At 36.1% G+C, this 25,779-nt stretch overlaps 2 protein-coding genes across 7 annotated transcripts in view; one reads left to right on the top strand and one right to left on the bottom strand.

Moving 5' to 3' along the window:
- LOC127933568 (mirror-image polydactyly gene 1 protein) overlaps window positions 1–1,697 on the bottom strand; it is a 72,025-nt gene extending 70,328 nt beyond the window's left edge. For 4 of the 6 annotated variants that reach the window (XM_052530622.1, XM_052530624.1, XM_052530628.1 and 1 more), the window contains exon 1: window positions 1,549–1,697. Coding sequence is in view for 2 of the 6 variants with exons in the window: in XM_052530625.1 (XP_052386585.1) it covers window positions 1,549–1,579 (31 nt within the window). In the remaining 4 variants the exon portion in view is untranslated. The remainder of the gene's footprint in view (window positions 1–1,548) is intronic. The other 2 variants (XM_052530625.1, XM_052530627.1) reach the window with 1 other exon arrangement.
- A 986-nt stretch (window positions 1,698–2,683) lies between these two features.
- Window positions 2,684–21,223, top strand: LOC128031413 (tyrosine-protein kinase receptor TYRO3). Its single transcript, XM_052619664.1, has 19 exons — window positions 2,684–3,058; window positions 4,294–4,477; window positions 7,605–7,705; window positions 7,804–7,974; window positions 10,141–10,227; window positions 10,467–10,582; window positions 11,278–11,458; window positions 13,022–13,164; window positions 13,843–13,981; window positions 14,833–14,959; window positions 15,231–15,325; window positions 15,426–15,521; window positions 15,834–15,914; window positions 16,029–16,121; window positions 16,220–16,341; window positions 16,422–16,531; window positions 16,689–16,848; window positions 17,204–17,340; window positions 19,611–21,223. The coding sequence occupies exons 1-19, from the start codon at window positions 3,001–3,003 to the stop codon at window positions 20,029–20,031; spliced, it is 2,622 nt and encodes an 873-aa protein (XP_052475624.1). The 5' UTR covers window positions 2,684–3,000; the 3' UTR covers window positions 20,032–21,223.
- The last annotated feature ends 4,556 nt before the right edge of the window (window positions 21,224–25,779 follow it).

Below are 25,779 nucleotides of genomic sequence, written 5' to 3'. Positions count from 1 at the left end.
TATGTGATAAAATAATAATAATAACAATAATTATGATGATGATAACTTTAACACTGTCATAAAGGTATTAGGGTCCTCTTTGCAAATTATACTATATATATTTAATATAATATAACATAACTGACTATTCATTAAATTTTAATAGAAAATATAGCTACTATCATCCTTGCAATAACAATCAAGTGAAATAATGATCAAGTGAAGAATGATCATTTGTTTTTGTTTTGTTTAAGTCAAATTTATTTTTAAATTAATATCACTCTACAGCCATAATCTGTTCATTTTTTACATTTAAAATAAATGCTATTATTAATAGTATAAAACTTAAAAATAAAATGTAAAAAGTCAAAATTGTCAAAAAAATGTTTAACCCAAATACGTAATAAAGCAAATAAAATAAAAAATGAATGAATGAAAAATTAAACAACATTTTCCACACACTATGTAATTTTTTGCCGCTAGAGGGCACGTATTTTAAATAAACAAAGACTATAGCGTAGTTTGATGACACCGTGACTGAGTGTGGAATCATGGGAGCTGACGTCTTCATCCCTGTTTTTATACAGTTTATGCTTCATCCTCACAGTTGATGCAATCCGACGGGACTCGGGCAGAAATCATGTTGATGGATAAGCTAATGATTTATTAAAATAGTAGAATGAAGCATTGTGAGGCTGAAAGCCATCGAAGCGAAACGAGGCCAGTTAATGAGCGCAACACACGGCTCAAAAGCAGCGGAGCTATTATGCCACAGTTGACCGCTATCTAGTTTTATCATGCTATTGATTTTTTAAAGTTCTGTTATCGTCATCGGTCTATTAAAACCCAACACATTAAAGCGTCTTTTTGTGTTTCCTACAAAACAAAACCAGAAATCGAAGGGTTATGGCGTCATTGGCAGGTGACACAATTACACCATGGACACAGTCCGTGTCACTAGTTAAAATTGCTTATTTCTCTGGATTTAAACATTCTTCGAAATCATTTTGGGATAATCTAAGTAGGCTACACAACTCAGCAAAATATATAACACCGTTCTAGTGGTGTTTGGATATTTTCATTCTGGACATGGACAGTATACCATACATAAACTTTCAATGGAGGGAAAGAAAGCTTCCGGACTAAATCTAAAATATCTTGTAAATGTAAAACTGTGTTCCGAAGATGAACGGAGGTTTGGAACGACATGAGGGTGAGTCATTAATGACATAAATTTCCTTTTTGGGTGAACTAACCCTTTAAATCCATCCAAACAGCGGCGCACGAGTTTAAAGCAACAAAGTAACACTTGACTGAAGCCGGGATGAATGTTTCAAACAGGTCTAATGTGTTACAATTTCTAGACAAGTCTTAACTAGTCAAGAAGTAAACTAGCGACTTGCTGCCTACATCCCTCCAAGAGTCACACACTGTCTGACGCGGCGTCAAAACACAAACACTGCTTTTATTTTCTTCAGGTTCATTAGTCATTCAGTCAAAGCATGACTATTTATGGAGTGAGACGTCGAAAGGAGCGGTCATTGAAAGATGGACACTCGTCGGACTTACCAGGATTTGGGATTATGAAGTCGACGTTCATTTGGAGCAGGTCGGACAGGATTGTTTCCTAAAAGTTTTGGAGGGGAACTTCCTATTACAGTGCGCGGAGTCACCCTTCACTTAAAGACAGACAGTGCTGCGTTTGACCGCTAGAGGACGCTCACCTTACTGACCCAGTGCACCTTCTTCTTCTTCTTCTTTTAGAGTTTAACTGGCGGTTGGCAAACCGACCCAGTGCACCTTACAGAAGATAAAGCAATATTCTGTTCGGTCCGGTTTCAAGGTGGATGCAAGGCGGTTTGCAGGTCATAAAGAGGAATGGCTGAATTAAAAGTGAACGAATGAACAAAAACTGTGTAATGTAAAATGTAAATGTAAATAAATTAATTAATAAATAAGACATTAAACATGTAGAAAAAAAAAAAAGCAAGAGACTGTAAAGCGTTATTCTTTGTTAAACTTATTTTTTTTTTTTTTTTTTTTTTTTTTTTTTTTTTTTTTTTTTTTTTTTTTCTCTAGCTTTTGTATTTGTAAAATAACAATCAAGTGAAATAATCCAGAATGAGTACTGTAGCTTTTTTTTGTTTGTTTTAATTTAAATTTATTCTGGAATTAATATCACTTTTTAACCATAACATCTTCAATCATAATCTTTTTTCTTTGTTGAAAATGTTTCTCTTCACGTTTACACAAAACATTTTATTGTTTGTTTTATAATTTCATTTTTTATTTATATATAAAATAAATACAATGGACAGTTTTTTTTATTTAGTTATCCATTACTACAATATAAAATAATAAAACAATACAATAAGAGCCAGTTTAAAAGCCAAGTTTTTAATTTGGCAAAAGCATTTTTATAAAGTAATATATATATAAATGTATGCATTTAGCTTCAAAAGTTTGAAAACCCTTGAATAATTGTGTAAACAAGAACCAATTATTTTTAAATTATTTTTAAATTTGTGTTGCCTTTACAATTATATATAATTTAATTGAATATTTAATTTGGCAATAGCATGCTGTCTTTATAATTCAACATACATTTAAAAAATACCTCTTTAGGTTCAAAAAGTAAAAAAAATAATGTGCTGTAAATGACAGGTTACTCGGTTTGTGGTGGAGGGAAGTGTAGTTGCGTCACGTGACATACAGGGGGCGCCACTCAGACTCCTCAGATATTTCCTACTGTGTTTTTCTAAATCGAGCTGCTTGACCTGAACGATCACCGCGCTTTGGATTAATCAAAACAATGAGCAAAATGCTACTTTTACCGGTTTAATCACGGGAGCATGATGAAATAAATGCAACAGGGTGATCTTGAAGTTGAAACTCCGGTGAAGTTTATGAATATAATGGGATTTACGAACATCAAGTTAATTCATTAGCTAATCACTGCTGTTCAAACTTTATTTCCTGAGGTGAAGGAGATAACTCAGCTCTTTAACAGAAGATGTTATAATGGGGTTTTCTCTTTATATCCTGCTCTTTTTACTACACTGCAATGAGGGAATTCATGGTAAGTTTGTTTAATGATGGTTTAATCAGAGTTTGATAACTTAGTGTTTAATTAAACTCATCAGTGCTGATGTGTTGATGCTGTGTTTCACGATAAACATCGGTGTAAGTGTAAATACACGGGATATTTATTATAAACACATCAAAAAGTTATTATAATCCTCTTTTATAACATTTCACATAATAATTTCACATTTTTAATATAATGCAAAGGATTGACAGGATATCGTTATATATTCAAATCCAGAAAAAAACACAATTTTATTATTATTATTTATTTTTTTGTGGTCGATTTTTATTTTTTTATTTTTACATACATAAAATGTTCTTTTAATATTTTAACAACTTTATTGTGGACAGTGAAGGTATTTAAAAACGTGTTTCAAAAAGAGACTTTAGTGTTTAAATTAGAGCCACAAATTTTTTTTATGTATCATTAAGTAACCAAAATAATTCTGCTTAAACAGCTATTTAGATCCTCTATTCTGTTACAGCTGATAGATAGATAGATATGCTACTTTATTGGTTGTAGAGTTATATCATGAACAGGACACTGTAGTTTCCTGGGAAGGATGTGATCTCTGATGCAGATGTTTTGGCCAGCTGTCGTGCCGTCACAGTGGTGATCTTTCAGATATCTGCAGGATACATGACGACTGCTGTACACAGTCAGAACGTGCACACTGACAGAGATGCCAGAAATGGTCCCATCACAATAGAAAAGGGCACAAAAGCCTCTTGAAGGGAATATGAAGCTTCTTTCCAAATTTTTAAGGTGTACATTTCATTTGCACGTCTTGTTCTGCTATTCTCCTTTTTTTTTCTTGTGTGATTTACTTGAGATTTAAAGGCAGGAAGCCATCAAGAAAGCATTCGATGTGAAATACTGTGTTTTTAAAAGGAATATTCCACCCAAAATTGAACATTCAATCCACAAGTAACCTACACGTAATGCTCTGTGAATTGAAAAATATGTTTGTTTGTGATAAATTAATCCATTGTTAGGATGTTTTTAATTTGAAACAATTGCTTCCCGATATAATTCCAGTCTATTCATAATATTGCTGTGGGTGAACTATATCTAGATAATATAGATGATAAATAAAGAGTTTAATTATGTTATGAAATTCAAATGTATTACACGGTTTACAAGAAATATTAGATTTTGATCAAAATGTCTCTATTAATGTGGTTGTAAGTTTGCTTTAGAAACATGTCACACTGCGTGTCCTTCAGGGCTACAGTTCACCAAAAACCCTTCCAACCAAACGGTGACTCAGGGTAACATGGTCCGTCTGGGCTGTGCTTTTGAGGGTTTGAGTGAACCAGAGATCATCTGGATGAAGGATGGAGAGAAGATCTACAGCACTGACCAGATGTACATCACACTAGATGCACATCACTGGGAGACCTTTTACAGGTACGAAAACATGAACCCGAAACCGAAAATCCTGGAAGTTCTTGTTTTTTCAGTGATCAGAAATGAAACGTGACTGGTTGAAACTGTTTTCAGCCAAGAACTGAAACATCAGATTTAGTGAAGGAGATGTTGAAACTGATTTAAAGATATTGTCGTATGATTTGTCAGTCAGAAGTTGTTTTCTAAGACAAGCGCCTATATTACTACTGTTTCTCGAACTAAATCTTTGACTTTTAAATTGTTTGGGAGTCTGTCCAGTTGTCATGAGACAGTGACCTTGAGATTTTTTTTGTATCATCACTGTGTGGCCATCTGTATGATAAAAGTCACCAAGAAAGATAAAAACACTTTATCAAGGACTTCTTTTGTCCAGATCTTTGATATTGTAGCACATAACTTTGACCTTTAAAGTTACACAAGTTTTATTTTTTTTACCTTTCGTAAGTTAGTTCTTGAGCACAATATGAATGCTTTGTTTGCATTATGGTTTATAACTCTTATGTTCGGTGGTTTTAGATTGTGTTTATTATGTATTTGTGAACAAACAGCCTGCTAGGAATGGGATACTCTGCCGGGCTCTTGTTTTTCAATTCCTAAATGTTCAGTTGTGTGCAGTTTATCATAGTTGATTAAAAAAAAAAAAGAAATTAATACTTTTATTCAGCAAAGATAAGCAAAATAATTATAGTAAAAGCATTTAAAATGTATAAGATTTCTACTTTAAATTAATGCTGTTACCACAAAAATAAGCAGCAGAACTTCGAGAGTGTTGTTTGTATTGTTTATGGATTGTTTTTAGTATTATGGTTGTGTGTTGTTTACAGATTTTATGCTGCATCAAAAATTGCCCCTTGGGCTTACAATAAACTTGAACCTTGAACTGTTTTTGCCATTGAGCAACAAAAACAGCATATTAGAATGATTTCTGAAGACTGGAGTAATGATGCTGAAAATTCAGCTTTTGCATCACGGAAATAACATTTTAAAATTTATTAAAATAGAAAACAATTATTTTAAATTGTAAAAATATTTATTTATATATTACCGTTTAACTGTATACAAATAAATGCATCCATAAAATACATATTTTAAAAACATAAAAAAAAAATAACTCCAATCTTTTAAATGGTAGTGTACAGTCATAATCTACAAGAAATGCCACATGAAGACCACATTACATGAATACAGATAGAGCATATAAATCAAAATAAAGCTCACAAACAATCTGTTATGCTATAGCAAGATCATTTTGAACTTTCCATTAAATCTTTGTAGGAAGGTAAATGTAAATCCTTCTGATTGGGATGTAGGCAGAAGACGAGGAGTAATGCAGAAGATGGACATTAGTAACATGAGCTTGCTTTGCTGAATGCTGTCAGGGCTGATAATCTCTTGCTGTGACGCAGTCCAGTTTCCCGTCTTAGACTAAACAGAGTTTGGGTGGAAATGTGTTGTTGAAAGTTTTTCCTGCTGTAATTTTAGGCTAAAGAGGATAACGATCAGTGCAGAGAGAAACTGGCTTAGTGAATTACAGAAGTCACGTTTCCTTGCTGAATGCCACACTGAGACCATAATCTATAAATGTCTAGTGGGTGTCATAGCTGTAAATAAATGTATACTTCATGTGTTTCTTTCATGTGAATGCAAGTCATGCCATTGTTTGCGTAACTGACCTTTGTCTACATAAATCTCAGCAGTCTTAGACTGACTGGCTGTCTAGTTGTAAAACTTTGAGACGGATGTGGCATTATTTAATGATCGTAATTAGACAAAGTTGTGGCATTTGCTACTTTTTTAAGTCACAGTCGTGTTCATTTATATAGCCATTTATACAATACAGATTGTATCAAAGCAGCTTTATTAAAATAAACAAGAAACAACAGTGTTAATAATGTAGAGTTCTGTATAGTGTCGTTGCACTTTAGATGTTACAATATATATAAGTATTGTTTATATATATATATATATATATATATATATGTATGCATGTATATTGCAAAGTTCTTTATGAAACAAATACAGTTTCAGTTGTAAAAACACAATAATCTCATAATACAGTATAAGAGATTTAGTAACTTTTTTCTTATAACAAAAATAATTTAACATTTAAATACAATAAAGCAATATAGAAAAATATATTAAGTTTTACACAGATTAAAGTGCAAAAGAACTATAAAGACCAATAGGTATCAATTTACAATAAGATCTCATTAGTTAACCTTAGTTAATGCATTAGCATTCACAATGAGCAATAGCTACATTTTCTAAAGAAGTTAAGAAAAATCTTCGTTCATGTTAGCTCATTAAATAAAGCAATTGCAACCTTCGATTTTAACTACGTGTTTAAATATTGGAATAATTAAGAATAATGAATGTTCAGAATAATTTTTCATTGGCAGTTTATGTTAACTAATGAATTAACTAATGTTAACTAATGAAGCCCTAATGTAAAGTGTGAATGAACAATAAAGAATCAAAACTCTAGGGCATGTTGTAGTCTAGATTAAAATGGAAAAAAAGTTAGAAAATAAATAGCCTATTTAGTCTAAATATTTAAGTATTTGGCTGTGATGAACACCACAGCAAATCCACAAATCTGATCTTTATTTATGGGGTTTCCAGGCTGCATTTTTTGCAGTTTAGCGCCATCTGTCAGAGAGTGAATGTGCTTTCGTTCAGCGTGTCTCTCACATGTTCCCTCATGTGCTTCTCATGCGTGCTTGTTTACATAAAAAGCGCACATGGGTCTTTTAAGCAGCCTCCAGTGGTGTTATGCATTTTGACCAATTGATGGGAAAAGTATTCTTAAAATGCATTCCAAATTTGGAATAATTTGTAATATATAATTATTCGCGGTATTTAAAAGTGCATATTCATTATCATAATATATTGCACTACCGAATACCAGCACATGTCTAGTTCACTGTTGATTCGATTTATTTCGGTAACAGTGTGAATGTTGCAAATGTTTTATATAAATGTATGCACTTGTGCTCAAGACACAGTTGGTCGGTTAATTTTATTTTGATTTACATCGACATGAGGCCGTGTAAATGACACAAATGTCATATGAGGTTTATTTGACCCTTTAAAAGAGTGTCTGTTCTGATCGTTTCTTTGTTTTTAGTGTTAAATCCGTGCAGCAACAAGATGCCGGGAAGTACTGGTGTGAGGTTGAATATCAGGGCAGGATCATTTCCTCAGAGCCTGCTTGGATTACAGTAGAAGGTATGTCAGATGCTGCTGCAGCATCCATCAAATGATCGATTTCTCAGATGATTCAGTGCAAAAATTAGATATATTGCCACCTCCTGTTCGTATTTCAGGTGTGCCTCATTTTGTGGTGGAACAGGAGGATGTGGCTGCATTTGCAGGGGAGCCGTTCAACCTGACGTGTGCTGCATCGGGTCCTCCAGAGCCTGTGGAGGTGCTGTGGTGGCTGGGAGGTGAACAGAAGGGTGATTTCACGCCCTCACCCTCAGTTCTTTCTGTTAAAGGTGAGACACATTTGTGGTATTTGCACTTGTCATATTTTCCTCAAATTTTCAAGTGGGTGTGAAGACTGCAAGTATGCATAGATTTTTTTATTTATTTACATGATTGAACACACTTACTACATGTTGTAAAAATGCAAAGAATGTTTTTACAATTTAAACATTTTGGTTTCTAATATTTTGTACTAAATAATACTTTTAAAATGTGTTTTCAGTAGTAGGGGTTGACGATATAAGATTTTTTTTTTAAAGTTGATATCAACTAGTTGCTGATGACTCCATTAATGAACAAATAAGCCTGAAGCTTGAACTGAAACTCGAACACTTTGTGCACAGCTATGGCATATGACACAGTACTACCCACATGGCTATTGCTTCTATAAAAGCACATTTTTATCAGTGGGTTGTTATATTTCTCACAGATTTCTGCTTGTTCTAAATCAGATACAGATCCTTTATGAAAAATAACCATGGTTTTACCCCAAATAACACCAAAAAAACATGTTTTACTGTAGTGAAACTATAACCACAAATTTACCTTGGTTTTGCTACACTAACCATAATTTAATATTGGTATTTGTAGTAAAACTGTGGTTATACAAAAAAATAAGTTTACTACATTTATACTACAGTATAATCATTATTTAATCAGAATTAGTGGGCGACTGGGTATTAAAGGGCACTGATCTTTGGCATTTATTAGATCTGGGACAGTTCTATGCTTTAATTTCTTTCATGTACACATGCTCTCAAGTGGCCAAGTCTGCAAGTGTGGGTATTTGGCCCCAAAATCCTTCTGAAGCAAGTCAACTCCGCAGCCTTTCCAGTCATGCATGCCCTGAAATCTCCAGAAGTGTTTAGCAAGCTTACATTACAATCACATCATAAATGCAAATGCAAATGCCATACATGCTATAGATAGAGCTAACCCATATGCTAATCAGGTGATGGGCATCTTCCAACATTCATTGTTAAGCAAAGTTAAAGTTACATTTTTAAAGTTAATGTTTTTGCTCATACAACTGTAAATGTGGTTATGTAAGTAGTGCCACTTTGTTTAGTTAGTTACGCCCCAATTCTGCTTTGAAAACACTCCTATATTTCATTATTCTATGAAAGTTTGTTTGTGCATGACATCAAACAGTCAGTGATTCAGTGGTATATTTAATCACATTATGAAACATCATGTGAAACATCTAAATACAGAAATCCTCTTTCAAATCTGCTGTCAGGTGGTATATTGGGCAGATAAATTGTAGAACTGAGTCACTGGCTGCTTTCAGCAGGTGGAGTGACTTTGAGTTTGTACAAAGGTTGAACAGTAGTGTGTTTCCAGTGGGACAAGTTTGTGCTTGCATGAAGTGCAACATTACAAAGAGAGAGATTTTTATCAACAGGGTGACTTTGGGAATATTTTTGGTGTGTTTGATTTATTAGTTTCATAAAGACTTTTACAAGTCAGCATGTTCTTGTGGTTAAAAAAGAAGACTTCTGTTAGTGGATAATGTCAAGGCCAGTTTACAGCCCTGCCTTTACATTTTGAAACTGGATCTTTTGTTTTGTAAGGGAATGCATTATAGTAATCAATACTGCTAGTGTGGTGAGGCCCTGTAAAGTAAACTTTCCATTTTAACAGCCTAATGCTGAGAAATCATTGAGTCATTAGGTCTATGTAAGACTGTGTGTAATGCAGCCATATTATTAGCCACCTTTGACATAAATGGGTTTTTGACTCACTCAGTGTTGAGAACTGAGCTGTTGTTTTTTCCAAGCAGTTTACTGAGGACAGATAACTCTGTCCTGATTTAAAACAATGTCACCGCTATCATGTCCTTGTTCACGAGGTGAGCTGAGATGTAATGAGTTTTAATCTTTCTTTGAGTTTTTCAGAATCTCCTGTTTTCTGTTTCACTCTTTTTGCAACTCCTCTAAATCAAATTACAGTACGGGTTGTCCAAGTTCAACTAGTTCTTCTTGAAACCACTTCTTAAAAATGTCCTGTATATAAAATGCTGAAAAACAAAAGATAATTGTAAATGAAGATATGTATATATATATTTGATTTTGGGGAGAAATGTGACCCATTTAATGTGCCTTTTTGCAAGCTTATTTCGAGATGACCCCAGGGAGTGCTGACCACAGCAATGTGTTTCTCATTTGCTCAACCAGGTGTGAATGACAGTATAAAGTTTTACTGTGAGGCTAAGAATGCTCGAGGTATCTCCGTGTCACGTACAGGCACAGTGCACATTAAAGGTGAGACATACCTCATAATTCTCACTTCCAGTTTACATAACTTTTATTGCTGCAATTCAGTGTAATTGCATACAGAATGCCAAATGAGTTGTTGGTTTTTATTTTGGCAGTAATCCTGCATGCATTTTAACAACTGTATTAAATGGTTAACCATACAAATAAAACCACAAACGGCTAACAGAAGAGACAAGAGAAATATGTTATGCATGTTTTTCTTTACATGTGATTTTTATGTGCAGTCTCCCCTGATTCTCCCCGAGATGTCAAGGTACATCATGTGTCTGATCTTAATATAACTTTAACATGGAGTCCAGGTTTCACTGGGCACTCAAAGCTTTCCAGCTGCATTATACAGGTAGAGTATACCAGTTACTATATATTTTTAGAGATGATTGCATGTCTTTTTCTGTTTATGTCCTCATGCTTGTTCTATTGCCATACATTCTTAGTCCACTCCAAAATGAAAATCGTTTATTCACCCTCTTTTTTTTTTTTTTTTTTAAACCCACACGTCTTTCCTCCTGTGTAACTCATAGCAGATATTAGGAGGGATGGTTTACCCTGCTCAAAGGTCATATTACTTTTAAGGTGCTTTCGTACTTTTTAAAGCAACCATCATCTCAGTCTTCCATTGTAAAGAACCCTAACTTTAACAATGTGGTGTTTGGTTCTCAGATAACACGGTTACTTTTTTTAATGCTTAGATTATGTTAGTGACCCATACAATAGTCCCTCCTTACATCTGGAGTAGAGCGAGACATCTGTAAAAATCAAATCATCTCACTGTTCTCTTGAGAAAACATTTTCCATGCAAAAAAAAATAGTTTTTCTTTAAATTCTAAGGAAAGAAACTTTAAATTGTTAATTTATAACTCATAATCCTCTCAATCCTATATTCAGTGGCAGAAATATATTAAATAGTTAGCAAATGTAATTTCTTCCAGAATCCTCAGGATTCAGATCCATATGCTTTTAAACAAAAAAATACTTTTCTTTTAGAGTTACATTATGATTTTGTGTGATAATGGGATGAGAAATATCTGTCTGTAGGTGTCAAAGGGACCTGGAAAGAAGGTAAAGCTTCCTGATGTGGATGTGGTAGTTCCTCCCTTCCAGCATGTGTTTGAGGGACTCAGCAGTTACTCAAATTACAGTGTGAGAATCCGGTGTGATAATGAGGTGGGCTCTTCCCCCTTCTCTCCCTGGGTGGACTTTCACACTCCAGAGGCAGGTATGTGAAACATTAGATAAGGTAATGACATTATATATATGCACTGTGTTTCTTTATAATGTGGTAGGAGTCAAATGAACATAAATGGCTTTTTAGCTCAAATGCATTGCTGTTGAAATTAAATTACAGATTTACATTCATGCATTTGCCAGACGCTTTTATCCAAATCAGCTTGTATTGTATTCAAAGCAAACATATTTTATCAGCTCCTGCATTCCCTGAAAATCGAACCCATGACCTTGGCAAAGCTAGTTCAATGCTCTGCTGTTTGAATTACAGAATGGTGAGGTACCCATGTGCAAATTTGATCAGATCTTTTCTTTTACATTTTTTTTTTTTAATTTTTTATTTGCTATAAATTGCTCTTTAGTTTTGGTGACTTCACTTGTGTAACTTTCTTGATTTTTAAAATGCCCCATCTTAGCTTAACATACAGACTATAAGTAAACCATTTGAAGTCCCTCCAGAATGTGTGTAGACTATGTTGGAAAACTCAAATTCATTAGACAGAATGTTTTTTTAGGTTTGAGTATCATATTGACATTTACTATGATAGTTTTTTTTATTTGTTAATAGTTCGAATTAGATTTTATTTTTATATTTTCTGTTTGTATTTTAATTTAATTTAAGATTTTAGTAATTTTGTTGTTTTTATTCGTTTTTTTTTAAATGTCAATAAAGTTTTGAATGTTTATTACTGATTTTCATGTGAAATTTAATCTGGTCATCCCTATACTTTGTGTCTGCATTAAGTGTGTTGAGGTACTACAAGAGGAATCCAGGAAGGAAGGAAGGAAATTGCGTTTGTAGAATTCAGATCCGTCTTGAATGAAGCTTATAGTTCTCTACAATATGGTTTGCTGAATACATCACTTAATTGTTGGGTTTGGATCAACAAGAGCTAGTTGACTGACATATTTAATCATAAATTGTGGTAGAACAGACTAGAACAGAGTGACTAACATTGTTCACATTCCATCAGGGATAAAACCGTTAGCCGGTCTGACCAACATTTTGGTGGGTTTGAAGTAAACAAATGGCCCAGAAAGCTGGTTCTGGCCAGATGCCTGGGGTGAAGGGGTTTGGAAGAGGAGGAGCTGGTGGATGGGTTTGAGGAGCAGAAGGGGTTTCTGAAGTTGACCCTGTTTGCATGTTTGTAAACTGCTAGCACTGGCTGCAGTCCAGGAGATTCCAAGCTGAGTGGTACAATGCACCATTGTGTGTGTCCCCAATCCATTTAAATGCAATGCTGCCACATACAGCGTCCAATATGCTGCCTACTGGCCAAAATAGTCATTGCAGCTGTTTTAATGGATTTGATTACTGCAGATTCCCCCCCATTATTATCTACTATAAATAAAAGTGTAATAGTACTCTCTTCTCTCCATTTTAAAATCAATTAAACAGATTCTATATAAACAAAACCAAAAATATTTAATCTGGGCCTGTCTGCAGCTTATTTATTGTTATGCTGAAGTGTGTGACTCATGCTTTTGTTTGTACAGTGGTAACTGACCCTCTGCACTCTCCCTTTTTTACTGTTTTCATAACTTTCTTTCACAGCACCATCAGCAGCTCCAAAGAACTTCACCTTTGAACTCAGCGAGCAGCAGCTCACTCTGTCCTGGGCGGCACTGGAAAAGGAGGAGCTGCGTGGAAGGCTGCTGGCTTATAAAGTGCAGTGGAACCAGGGAGGAGAGAGTCAGGTACATCATTGTAAAGGAAGACACTTATAAAGGAAATTCTGCTACACTGAATTCTGGACTGATTCAAAATTGACGCTGGATAATGACATTATTGCCACTTGTATAGCTGCTTTATAGCTCAAATGAATGATTCATTTAGTAATTAATGAACATTGAAACATTGACACTGTTCTTGAAATGTATATAATCAATATTGACTAGAGCTGAATAATGGAGCTATTTACTTTGCTAGATCTGCTTTATAACTGAATTTAATAATTCATTTCAGAACCAATGAACTTTGCAACACTGACATCGTTATTGATCTGAACTAAATCATCACCCAATCCAAATTGAACTGAATAATGACACTATTGTTTTCTTTAGAGCTGCTTTAAAGCTGAAATTTAAGTAATTTAAGAATTTTGCAGCATTAATGCTGGTATTTTCCTGTTTATTACCGTGATTTTAAACTATCTGCATTGTATAAAGCTCTGTATAAATAAAACACACTTGTTAATATAAAGAATTAACTTATTTTATTGTTTGTAATGTTTAAAAATGTAATTAGTTAATCTGATATGCAATATCATGTATACCAGGTTTGGATGTCTAAAGTGAAGAGGTTCTCCTCTGCTGTGACGTTTAAGAGCCATCCACCCTTCACTTTTATGCTAAATTGGATTTTTGTCTTTATAGGATCCCTTACTGTTTAAGGACAACGTTGCCCGTCTCTCAGGTGCTGGGCGATTCTTTAACGCCACCTTCCAGGTTGCCGCGTGCACAAAGGCAGGATGTGGCCCGTGGAGTCCGTCTGTTCTTGTGATGCCCGTGTCAGGTCTGTCCACTTTCATTGAATGCCCTCCTGCCTTGTGAAATTGGGATTTCTGCAGTCACTGCAGCTTTTCTGTGATCGCATGTTCAAGGAATCAGGGTTTCCGTTGGTCTTAAAAGGGCCTTAAAACTTCTTAAATTGTACAGGAATGTCTTAATTATGATTTCAAGAGGTCTTAAATTTGGGTACGGAAAGACCAGATTTGCGATATGGCTGAATGTGACGATTAAACTTCAAAAGGCTTCATTAACGTCATTAAATCAACATGAGCGCTGCAGTTCGAAGAAGGGTGCTGTGCTGCTTTGTGTTCTGCTGTTACCAAGGAAACCGTTAGATTCTACCAAATGCTCCACCTGCTGGCAGAATGAATGAGCATTTTCAATAAAACTGTTGTTTTGTTCAGAGTTCAGAACAAAGCAGAAATCGACTAATGTTTTTAACCTGCAAACACGCAGAGCTTTAAATGTGAACTGGTGGATCGATAAGAAGACAATGCATTATAAAAATCTAAAAAGTATAGGGTTGTTCGAAGTGGTCTGCGAATCCTGCAATAATATTGCAACTGTTGTTTTAACTATGTGTGATTTAATATTATCCAGTATATCGCAAAAAGCAAACAAAACGCCTACAGAATGTGTGCATTCGTTACGATGAAGTCTAGCAGGTTGGACTAGTGCATGTGCGTGCGCATTTATAGTGTGTTCTTTCACTGCATGAATCAGTCTATTAAAATGCATTTAGAAAAACTTTTGTTGTTGTTGTTGTTGTGTTATTTGTGTGGTTCATTATGCAGAAATGGCTTCAGGCACTTTTGAGCAAAAGTGGTGTTTAAAGCTAATGTTGTCTCATTGCAGCCATGCAGGCTCAGACCCTGAGGGGCCATATGTGGGTGGGACTGCTTTTCAGCCTTCTTGTGGCCACCATGGTGGGACTCCTGTTGATTGTACTGGTCCGCAACAGGGGCAAAGAGACCCAGTTTGGGTATGTTTTTACTGAATGTGCTGCCCAAAATGTAGCAGCTACACATTTTGTGTGAATTATAACTGAAATCTGGTAAACTGTGATCCTTTTACAGTTTGGATCAACTATGTTTAACATTATTTAAAACTTCATAAATGTCTGTGAATTTCTCACTTCTAATCATCATGTGTTTGTATGTTTTACCTTTTTAGCCAGTTTGGTTAAAATGCATTTCGAAATTGTTATTGAAAACTCTGAAATATGGGTTATTAATGTTTTGGTTTGTTTGCAGCTCTGCTTTTGCAGCTTCAGGGACAGATGTACCAGTTTCCTTTACAGCTGCCAGGTCCTTCAACAGGCAGTTCCCTGAGCCCCCTGAATCTACATGTAAGTGAACACGTTACTGGCACGCATGACTGCACTATCATTGACATCCAACAGTACATGTTTACAGGAAATTATGAATTTCGACTCTGTTTCCCTCTAGTGGACAGTATAGGAATCAACAGTGATTTGAAGGCCAAGTTACAGGATGTTCTCATCTCTGAAAGGCTATTAACTCTGGGACGCATGCTTGGAAAAGGTGCATTCATGACATGGATGTTTATATGATTAATGATGGTTCAGTGTTGAAAACAATTTTTGCTGCTTAATATTTTTGTGGAAGCAATGATATTTTTGCTTTCAGTGTTGGAATGGAATGGAAATGGAAAGTTCAAAATAACTGAATAGATGATAAAATATCTTTTGTAACATTATAAATGTCCTTACTGTCACTTTTGATCAATTTAATGCAACCTTGCTAAATAAATAATAATATTCTTTTTTTTTCTAAATGACTTTTTAAATGCAAAATACACAGACAGTTTTAATAACATTTGGTTTTGTTTTCTAGGTGAGTTTGGTTCTGTAAGAGAAGGTTTTCTCAAATCAGAAAATAACTCCGGACAGAAGGTCGCTGTGAAAGTTCTAAAAAGTAAGTGAACTTCTAAAATGATTGGTTTAATGAGCAGTTGGATGTCTTTGACCCATGATATTGGTGCTGTCATTGTTTCTGTGCGTTGATGCATCTCTCTCTGTGCTCTTACAGCTGACATTAACTCATCCAGTGACATTGAGCAATGTCTGAAAGAAGCTGCCTATATGAAAGACTTCCATCATCCCAATGTCATTCAGCTTATTGGTTAGTGGGCACACTTTTCCTTTTCTGCTTGACCTTTGGATTACAATCGGTTTGCTTTAGCATGTGGAGCAAATATGGTTGTGATTTAACTCCTGCAGGTGTGAGTCTGCACAGGAGAGCCCAGCAGAAGCTACCTATTCCTATGGTGATCCTTCCCTTCATGAAACATGGAGATCTCCACACGTATCTTCTCATGTCACGCCTCGGAGATGAACCTTTCGTACGTTTATTACATGTCACGTCCTAAAACACACAGCTGCTGTAGATATAGATGTCTGAAGTTATTTCTTGTTTGTGTAGTCTCTCTCTCAGCAAATTCTTATCCAGTTTATGCTGGATATTACTCGAGGGATGGAGTATCTGAGCAGCAAAAATATCATCCATCGGGATTTGGCTGCTCGCAACTGCATGTGAGTTATTTCATGTGCATGTAACAGGGACACATTTTTGATCATATTGAAAGTGCATGTAAATAATCCAGAATATTTATATTGCTAACTAACCACCAACTCAAGCTTAGTTTAGCTCAAGTGTAATATTTCCTGTCATCTGCATCCTAAATTTTAGGCTAAATGAACACAGGAGTGTGTGTGTGGCAGATTTTGGTCTTTCAAAGAAAATCTACAGCGGTGACTACTACAGACAAGGATCTGTCTCTAAGTTGCCTGTAAAGTGGATCGCTTTGGAAAGCCTGGCAGATAATGTCTACACAACACACAGTGATGTGGTAATGAACACTGTTTGTCTGTATATGTTATTTCTTTAATATTAGTTGTTAGTATTTCATAGTTTTAGACCTTTAGACCTAAAACATTCTTCTTAAAATAGCAGACAACTTACCAAAGCATTGCTATTCTCACAACAGTTGGTTCTAGAATTTAGTGGTTATAATATAAATCTAGTTGACAAACAAAATCGAGTATCCCAGAAAGACATGCAATATATTAAAATGAAAGTTTCTGAAAACAAAAATGCTCATGATTTCTTTACTGTGTTTACTAGTGTATATATCCCTTGTTCATCTGGTAAAGCTTTTTCTGTGCCTGTTACTGATGTTTTTTGTGTTTGTTTTTTTAATTAAGTGGGCATTTGGTGTGACCATGTGGGAGATCATGACTAGAGGCCAAACACCTTATCCAGGGGTGGAGAACTCCGAAATATATGAGTATCTTATCAAAGGAGAAAGACTCAAACAGCCTCCAGACTGTCCTGCTGACATGTAAGTTTGATTAATTAATATATCATATTAGGAATGTCCCGATCAGGTTTTTTGTGCCCCCGATCGGAGTCATTTTATATAGAGTATCTGCCGATATCGAGTTCTGATCCGATACTTGTATATTCCTATAGGAATGTATGTTTAGTGCACACTTCAGGTATACAGAGTGTATGCAGGGTTGTGCAGAGAGTAAAATAAATAGATGTATGTATGTATATATATTACAAGATACACTCTCTCACTCTATGTGTGTGTGTGTGTGTATATACAATGTATATATATATATATATACTGTATAAACGTCCAAATGTCTAGACATCCGATAAAAAGAAAAATATAAATGAAAGAGTGATTGTAACAAAAGTGTGCCACAAGTACACTGAACACAGAAGCTCAAACTTCTTCTTAACCTTTATTTAAACAGGAAAGGCACATTGAGGTTAAAACCTCTTTTACAAGTGAGACCTGGTCAAGACAGGGTCGGATGGCAGAATTAAATATTTAACAAGCCACAATGAAAACAAACTAACATTTTCATTTGATACAACAGAAAACTCAACAAAACAAGTCTCCACAAAAAATATTATACAACCCTGAAACACAGCGCAGCAGCGCAAACATTTAGATATTACACAATACCTTCCATAATACTGATCACAGATACGACATTATTAAATCATAAGGAGTTAAGTGGTAGTAGAATTGGCAAAACAACTGCAATTAGCAGTGACCTGCTCCTTTATTCTATGTTTAAAATCATTTAAAGAGATGAGGGATTGTAGTTTGAGTTTGGTCTGCACATCATTCCAAGACCAAGGGCCATAATAAAACAAACTTAGCTTTCCAGCCTCTGATCTCATAGCCAGCACTTTGAACTGTAGCCAATTATGTGACCTGAGATTATGACAGCTTTGAAATGATAAAAATGTCCTATTTAAATAATTTGTAAGTTATCCTAAAATAACTTAAATATACCAGTGTTCAAGCCTGCGCAAATTGAGGGATGACCATCCTACCATACTGTGCAATATACAATGATGTGTCCTAAAACTAGAGTTAGTAACATATCTGAGAGCAGAAATATAAAGGGGGTCAAGTTTGGACAAGGTGGAAAGAGAGGCAAATCTGTGGATAGCATCCCCAATCCCCATAGTCAATCTGTGACAGAAAAAGGCTAGCAACTAAGCATTTTCGTGACGCCAAGGAAAAACAGGACTTTAGCCTACACAAAAAACACAATGTGAATTTAATTTCTTTGCAAGATATTTAAAGTTCAGGTTTTTATCCATCCAAAATCCCAGATATTTGTAATTAGCTACAGACTGGATACATATATGACACGCTAGAACAGACCTCACAATCATCAGCAAAGGATTGTGAAGCTTTGGGGGTGTTAATGAAAGAGATCTACTGCATCTTTGCTTTGATCATCCTACTGAATATGATGCAGATGTAGTATTTGAGGAAATTTTGAATTTATCTGCTTTTTGCTCAAAATGTTGCTTTTTTTTAAATAAAAAACTTCAAGTGTTGATAAAAAAAGAATGCTTCAATTTTTTTATTTTTTTTTTACGTAGAGGCTCTGTTCTTTATTTTTATGTATTGCATGTTCAGATATTTATAAAACAAAATATTCTGGGGGCCATGAAATTTTAATACAAATAATAAAAAATGATGGCAACTTTTTTCATAAACACTGGCGGGGAAAGGGTTACATTTGTTATCATTTCTTATGTTGAAAACAATGTTGCTTAATATTTTGGTGGAAAACTCATAATTATCAGGATTCTTTGATTGACGAAAATTAAAAAAAAGCAGAATTTATTCTGTTTTGTGTAACAATGTAAAAGTATATTTTTCTGATCAATTTAATGCATCCTTCCTGAATAAAAGTATTCATTTATTTAAAAACAACTTTTGAACGGAGTTTTTAATGCTAAATGTTACAAAACTATTTAAAACCACACTAATTTTAGATATTCATTCTGCTTGTAAAAAAAACAAAGATTTTGGAGTATGTTTTAATACGATTTCAGTTTTTCTGCTTCAAAATTTCCTTTGTTAAATCTTTATACATTTAAAGATAGTTACAGTTAAATCTGTTATACATTTTGCCATTTCTTTATAATTGTTTTAGAAGTTTACTAGCAAATTCTACACCAATTTTACGTGTGTGTGTGTGTCTATATATATATGTTTATATATATATATAATACACTGTACATAGATATGATTAATATAAAAACTGTTCCATCTTTTATCACTTCCAGTTATGAAATCATGCATAGCTGTTGGTCTCCTGTCCCAAAGTGTCGTCCTAGTTTTCAAAACCTTATTGACCAGTTGGAGCTCTTGTGTACAAAGCTGAATCCCCCTCCTGTAAAAGAACCACTGCTGTATGTGAACCTGGAGGAAGAGGATGGAGAACAGGCCTCTGGGCTGGTGGCTGATGCCGGGACCCATAAAAGTGAAGAGCCCTCATGGGGGGTACCGTGGCGGTGTGCAGGTATAGAGGAAGATGAAAAGGACTGGCTTATGGTGTCATCAGGAGCAGCTCTTGCTATTGGTGGAGACTACCGCTACATCATCAGCCCACATGGTACTGGTGTTGATGAAGAAAATAGGCATTCTGACGACGGCCTGTCGGAGGATATCAGGGATGAGGAAGAGGATGTTGTCATTAATGTGTGATTTTTGTTGTTATGTTTCCCCATGCTTACATAATCTAGTAGATTGCAAAACTTGACAAGACTCTTGATAAAGAACAGTGGGTCCATAAAAACATTCCTTCGTTGTTTTACTGGTGAAATTTCCTGAATAATGCTTAACAGAAAGAACTGTTCTCCATGCTAACTCTAGAGGTGTACGTGTATGTACAATCAGCTGCTAAAACCTTAAATAATCATGATTTTACACCTTTATTTCAATGGTAATTACTTATAATGACTGTAGCAAAGCTATTGTTTCAACAAATTTGATGCTTAGAGTCAGAACTGTGATTTTAAAGTGTAAAATGTGTCTTTGCTGGTACAGTGCTGGCATTTTTTTGTGTTTTGTACGTATGAAGTGTCAATCACGTCCTGGGACTCACATGATGTGCCTTTGTTTTCAAATAGTTTCTGCACATTTGTTACGCTGGATGAAGAGATTCCTTTGGATTTATAATGCATAGTATGACATAAGCTCAGACTGTCATTGTTATATTTGTACTTAATGTTCCAGGTTAAATACAAGTTTAGCTGTATAACCTATATAATAATGGAATTATATGGGATGGTTTATTTGTAGCAGGACAACCCATGAAAGATTTGCCATCAATTTCACTTCTGATTAATAATCTCTTAGAAAATAATTGACTCGTCAAACAGTTTTTAAAGAGAACAAATGTGTTGTGTACATAGAGTGATTGCACTAGACCACCGTTGTAAGCATGTTACTATCAACATTTTTTTTTTTTTTTTTGATGGAGCAGAGTTGTTTTCTATGGTTGTTGCATTTAAACCAGACCATTCTGTTAGCCTGCATGTGCACAGTAAATCTTCTTTAGAGCATTCTGAGGATGGGATTTCAAGGGACAACAGGTTTTATTATGTGCAAATCATTTGTGTCATGCTGTATATTAAGATTATTCAAACAACAAGAATTGCAGCAGAGAATGACATCTTTTGATTTTTTTTTTTTGGCTAATTGTGTTTTTGAACCTGTTAATCAGTTGTGTGTATGATCTCTTCAGTGGACATTTCTAAAAATCAGTAGCTTTTGTGTTTTGGCTCATTACTGTACACTGTACAACTCAGTTTTATAGTGCTAGGTCATGTAACAAACATTCATATATGTTGTGAATAAATCTGACACATCATTCAGTGTTATTAACCCTAGTAAAGAGGCCTGCCTGTTCATCTCAAGACAAAGAAATGGGCAAAGATGATGTTAGTATGCCTGTCCTCTGACAATGAAACCAAGTAACTGCAAACAAATGAGTGAAACGCATGTTTAATGGAGAATTGTAAGGAATAAAGGTTTCAATGGCAGTGAACAAAAGAAAATGGCATTGGCAGCATCATGAACATAATCCACGTTAAGGATTCCCAAAAAGTATCTAGGATGAAGAATCTTTGCATTTGTGCCACTTTGTTTCAAATCAAATATAAAAGGAAATGGTTTTACTTAATGTGATAATGCCATTTAAAAAAACAAAAACAATGCAGTGTGAATCAAGGCATCCATGACATAAACAAAGGCATTACGTAAATGCACACGCAGTATGACCAGCGAACCTCATCAGTTATTTGTCTTATTGTAATTTTTTTTTAATCTTTTGTTTCTTGACATTACTACTGGGAAATTCCTTTTCCTTGAAATGCTAAAGCCTGATTGGTTTGCAAAAGCCAAGGGCATCCAAGCATTTGCCTGATTGGCTGGCTATATAAGCGATGTTGGGTGCCAAGTTCCTCAGAATCTTTTTTTCTTCACCTGGAGTCTGATTCTGCTGCTGACCTGCACGACTAGAGTGGATGACGTGGAAAGCAGTGCCTCTAGTGTTCCAGCGGAGTATTTTTGAAGATGTCTCTTTGCCACATTTGGTGGGCCCGTCAACTTTCCTGATGCACACAAGGATTGTGTAGTGTGCAGTGTGCAGCGTGCAGTGTCTGGGCCAGGCCCATGCTGAGGCGGCAATGGATCGGATTGTAAAGTCTGCGAGGAATTGCCAATCAAGATCCTTTGTGCAAGGATGGCCGTTGTTCTATGCAGTGGCCAGCTGGCTCCTGAATCTTCTTCATCCACCGCCTTCGAGCTGTGGGCTGGCACACTACAGATTACTCCATCAGGAGGCTCTACCGATGAGCAGATGTCAGCCTAGCTCCCACATTCTCCACCTGGTTTACACATAACACACTAATACGCATCTAATATCCAAATCTGTTAAAGGATCTTTATGCTGCATTAATTAGGTGAACCAGAAACACTTCCCATAACACCCAATGTACTTGCTACATCGTTAGAAGAATGGCATCTACGCTAATATTAGTCTGTTTCTCTCTTATTTCGAGGTCACCGTAGCCACAAGATCCAGTCTGTATCCAGATCAGATGGTCACTGCAGTCACCCGGATCCAGTACGTATCCAGACCAAATGGTGGATCAGCACCTAGAGAGGACCTCTACAGCCCTGAAAGACAGTGGAGACCAGGACAACTAAATGAGCCCCAGATACAGATCCCCTGTAAAGACCTTGTCTCAGACAACCTACGGGACAAGACACAGGGACAAGACCACAGGAACCAGTTGAGTCCTCTGTACAATGTGACTTTGCTGCAGCCTGGAAGTGCTTGTTTCATCTGGCCCACAGGCTGAGCCTGGTTTCTCCAAAGGTTTTTTTCTCCATTCTGTCACTGATTGAGTTTTGGTTCCTTGCCACTGTTGTCAAATGTGTGCAAAGATACTATTAAACTGAACTGAGCTGGATGATGACATCACTGAACTCAATGATGAACTGCCTTTAACTGTCATTTTGCATTATTGACCCACTGTTTTCTTTATTAATGTTGTTCAGTTGCTTTGACACAATCTGTATTAAGGCGCTATATAAATAAAGGTGACTTGACTTGACTTTGGCTGTGGAGAGGACTATGCCATGCTCACTAGTGCCTCTAACCTCTGGATGGTCAGGTCTTTCCTTGACATGAGCGGCCACACGGATGTACCCCTTTCTCCCTTAGCTCCACGAGGAGCTCACTCGTTCATGGCGCTCCCCTCACTCAGTCCAAGCCCATGCACAAGGAACTTCTCACATCAGTGGAAGGAGCAGAGAAAAGAGGGTATGTGTGACTGCCTTCCATTGAGGACGCTGTCGTGGCTCACCTCCATCCCGAGGTTGGAAAACTGCCTCATTGCCTGCTAAGCCATGTCGAACCACAGCTCACATTGCTGAAAAAGCATATATTTCTGCAGGACACAAAGCATCTGCCCTCCACGCGATAACAGTCTTGCAGGTATTTCAGATGCCACTGTTAAGGACCCTGGACAAAGAAGGTCCGGACCCAGAGTCACTCCACAAATTGTGGACAGAATCTGATCTACCCCTGACCACACCTAAAAAGGTCGCCAAGGGAATTGGCTGCAATATGGGCAGCCTTGTGGTTTTGCATCATAATCTGTGGCTGACGCTTACAGAGATGTGAGATGCAGAACCAACATAGTCTCTTTGGAGTTGCGGTGGATGTTTTTTTTAAGAGAAGTATACAGAAGCACTTCCTTCCCAAACGATCTAATGCTTCTCCCCCCAGGTCTAGGCCCAGATTGTCATCAGCTCAGTGATCAGCTGGATATGCTGCTGGTTCATGCCAGGAGGAGAAAGAAACGGCCCGTTCATGACAACGGGCCAGTGGCCAAAATGGCGCATTCTCACTCAGAGTTCACTCTGCAGCCAGAAGAGAACCAAGAGAATGTATGTTTAAATGTCGTATTGAAACCGATGTGTTCTGTTGCAATAAACATAAAATATTACATGCCTCACCAAAAGGGCTCTTTTCCTCTTCTGACTATTACCCACAATATAAGCTAAACCTCTCCTTCGGGGAAGCTCGGTGCAGCCCAAGTTTTCAGATGCAGATGTCCCTGGTGCAATGCGCTGTGGATGCATTACCTGTCGTACATTTAACTGGTTTTAGGACCCCCATATGCAGCACTATCGCCTATGAGACTCAGTAGAATGCGAGTGCTTAACTATCTGGACAACTGGGTGATCATCCCACAATTCGGGAGTGTGCTCGAGGAACACAAACTCAAGACTCCTCGCCCATCTAGCATGTTTAAATTTGTCTGTGAACATGCAAAAGAGCACGCTTTATGCCGCCTTCACACTGGCAGTTGAAATCAGCTCCGATACGGCTACGAAACAACCGGAAGTCATTCCTTTCCTATGGAGATTCCCAGACCACATGCGAATGGCTACGAACCGGGTCCAAACGAGTGCGGTGCGGAAAAAATCGTGTCCGTTGGTCATTCAGATGCGTTCAAACATTTTTACTCTTGCTAAAGGCTACAGACGGTTCCTATCCGACAATTCCAGCAGAAATTGGCGTTGCTATGGTACTGATAAACAAACCTGAATTCATAACCTTTAATAAAATAAATAATGATTTTATATTTTATGATAAGTTACGTCATTTTTTTCATGATTTTCTAACATTATAAGGGCAGTTAATACAATAAAAATGAATGATTAAATATCGTGCCCCCAGCTCTCAGACACACTCGGTCTCTCTCGCTCGAGTGCAGGGTTGTTGCAGCCCTATATACCACTATCACATTTAGCTGACCTGACATGCACATTCAGATACAGACGATATCAATCGTTCTAATCTCTCCGCCATTTTTGTTCTACTCGCTTCCGAAGATTTTCAGCGGTGTAGTACGACGTCCACTGTGGGAGTATTGCGTATTTACGGAGTGGATTTCAACTGCCAGTGTGAAGGCGGCGTTAGTCATGCCAGTCGATTACCTTTCTGGGTATGGTTTTGGACTCACCCATGATGATCGAGCGCGCTAACATATATCAATGTTAAAGACAGTTAATTTATAGGAAGCATTGCTATTCTTAAACAAAGTTGTACTAATAAATATATTAGGAATATTATAACAGGTGACACAGCTACTTATAAAAGCTTATTGTGGACCAGTATATTTAGAAATATAATTGGAATAAAGTTGGCATATTTGTGAAAAATACTTTTACATGTCCAGCTAAAAGTGTCTTTGAGGTATTAAATTTGGATATTGATTATTCCTGTAATTTTGTTATATGGAAAACGAGTTTATTGTCTATCTGTTTTTTAATTGTGTATAGGCTACACAAGGATTTTCTGGGTGGATATGGAAAATTTTATTAGAAGGAAAAAATATTATATTTAAGTTAAATATTTATATATATATATATATATATATATTTCATTATTTCAGTGAAAGTAATAATAATAATTTTACTTGTACAGCTTTTTAGTATTTTGTGGAAATTTCACATACATACGAAGAAATGGTCAGGATCCAGGCCAGATTTCATTCACTTTCTACAGGAGACTAAGTACTACTGCACAAGTTTGTAGAACATTGTTAATAAAAAAATAAAAAAAAAGCAAAAACTTAATATTTTTCACGAATATGCAGTTTTTGATTAATGAATCAATGGTTTGTGCACTCTGGCATGTTTTTGTAAAATGTTGTGTTTTATTTTGGGTTAATAATTAAAAAAAAGCCAAATCAGTCAGAGGCAGCGCATGCGTGTGGTAGTCACAAGCGAATGAGCGTGCAGTATTCTGAGCGGCGACGTCCTGACGTCACTGCACGCACGTAAAGCTCGGAGGGTGAGACGCACGGTGTAATAATGTGAGAAGGGAGAGAGAGCAAAACAGCTTTAACGAAGACAGGAGAGAGAGTATGC

Source organism: Carassius gibelio, chromosome A17 (genome assembly GCF_023724105.1).
Source record: "Carassius gibelio isolate Cgi1373 ecotype wild population from Czech Republic chromosome A17, carGib1.2-hapl.c, whole genome shotgun sequence".
In the NCBI taxonomy this organism is placed as follows: Eukaryota; Metazoa; Chordata; class Actinopteri; order Cypriniformes; family Cyprinidae; genus Carassius; species Carassius gibelio.
Note: the sequence above shows the minus strand (reverse complement) of the source record. Positions and strands in the feature narration are given on the sequence as shown.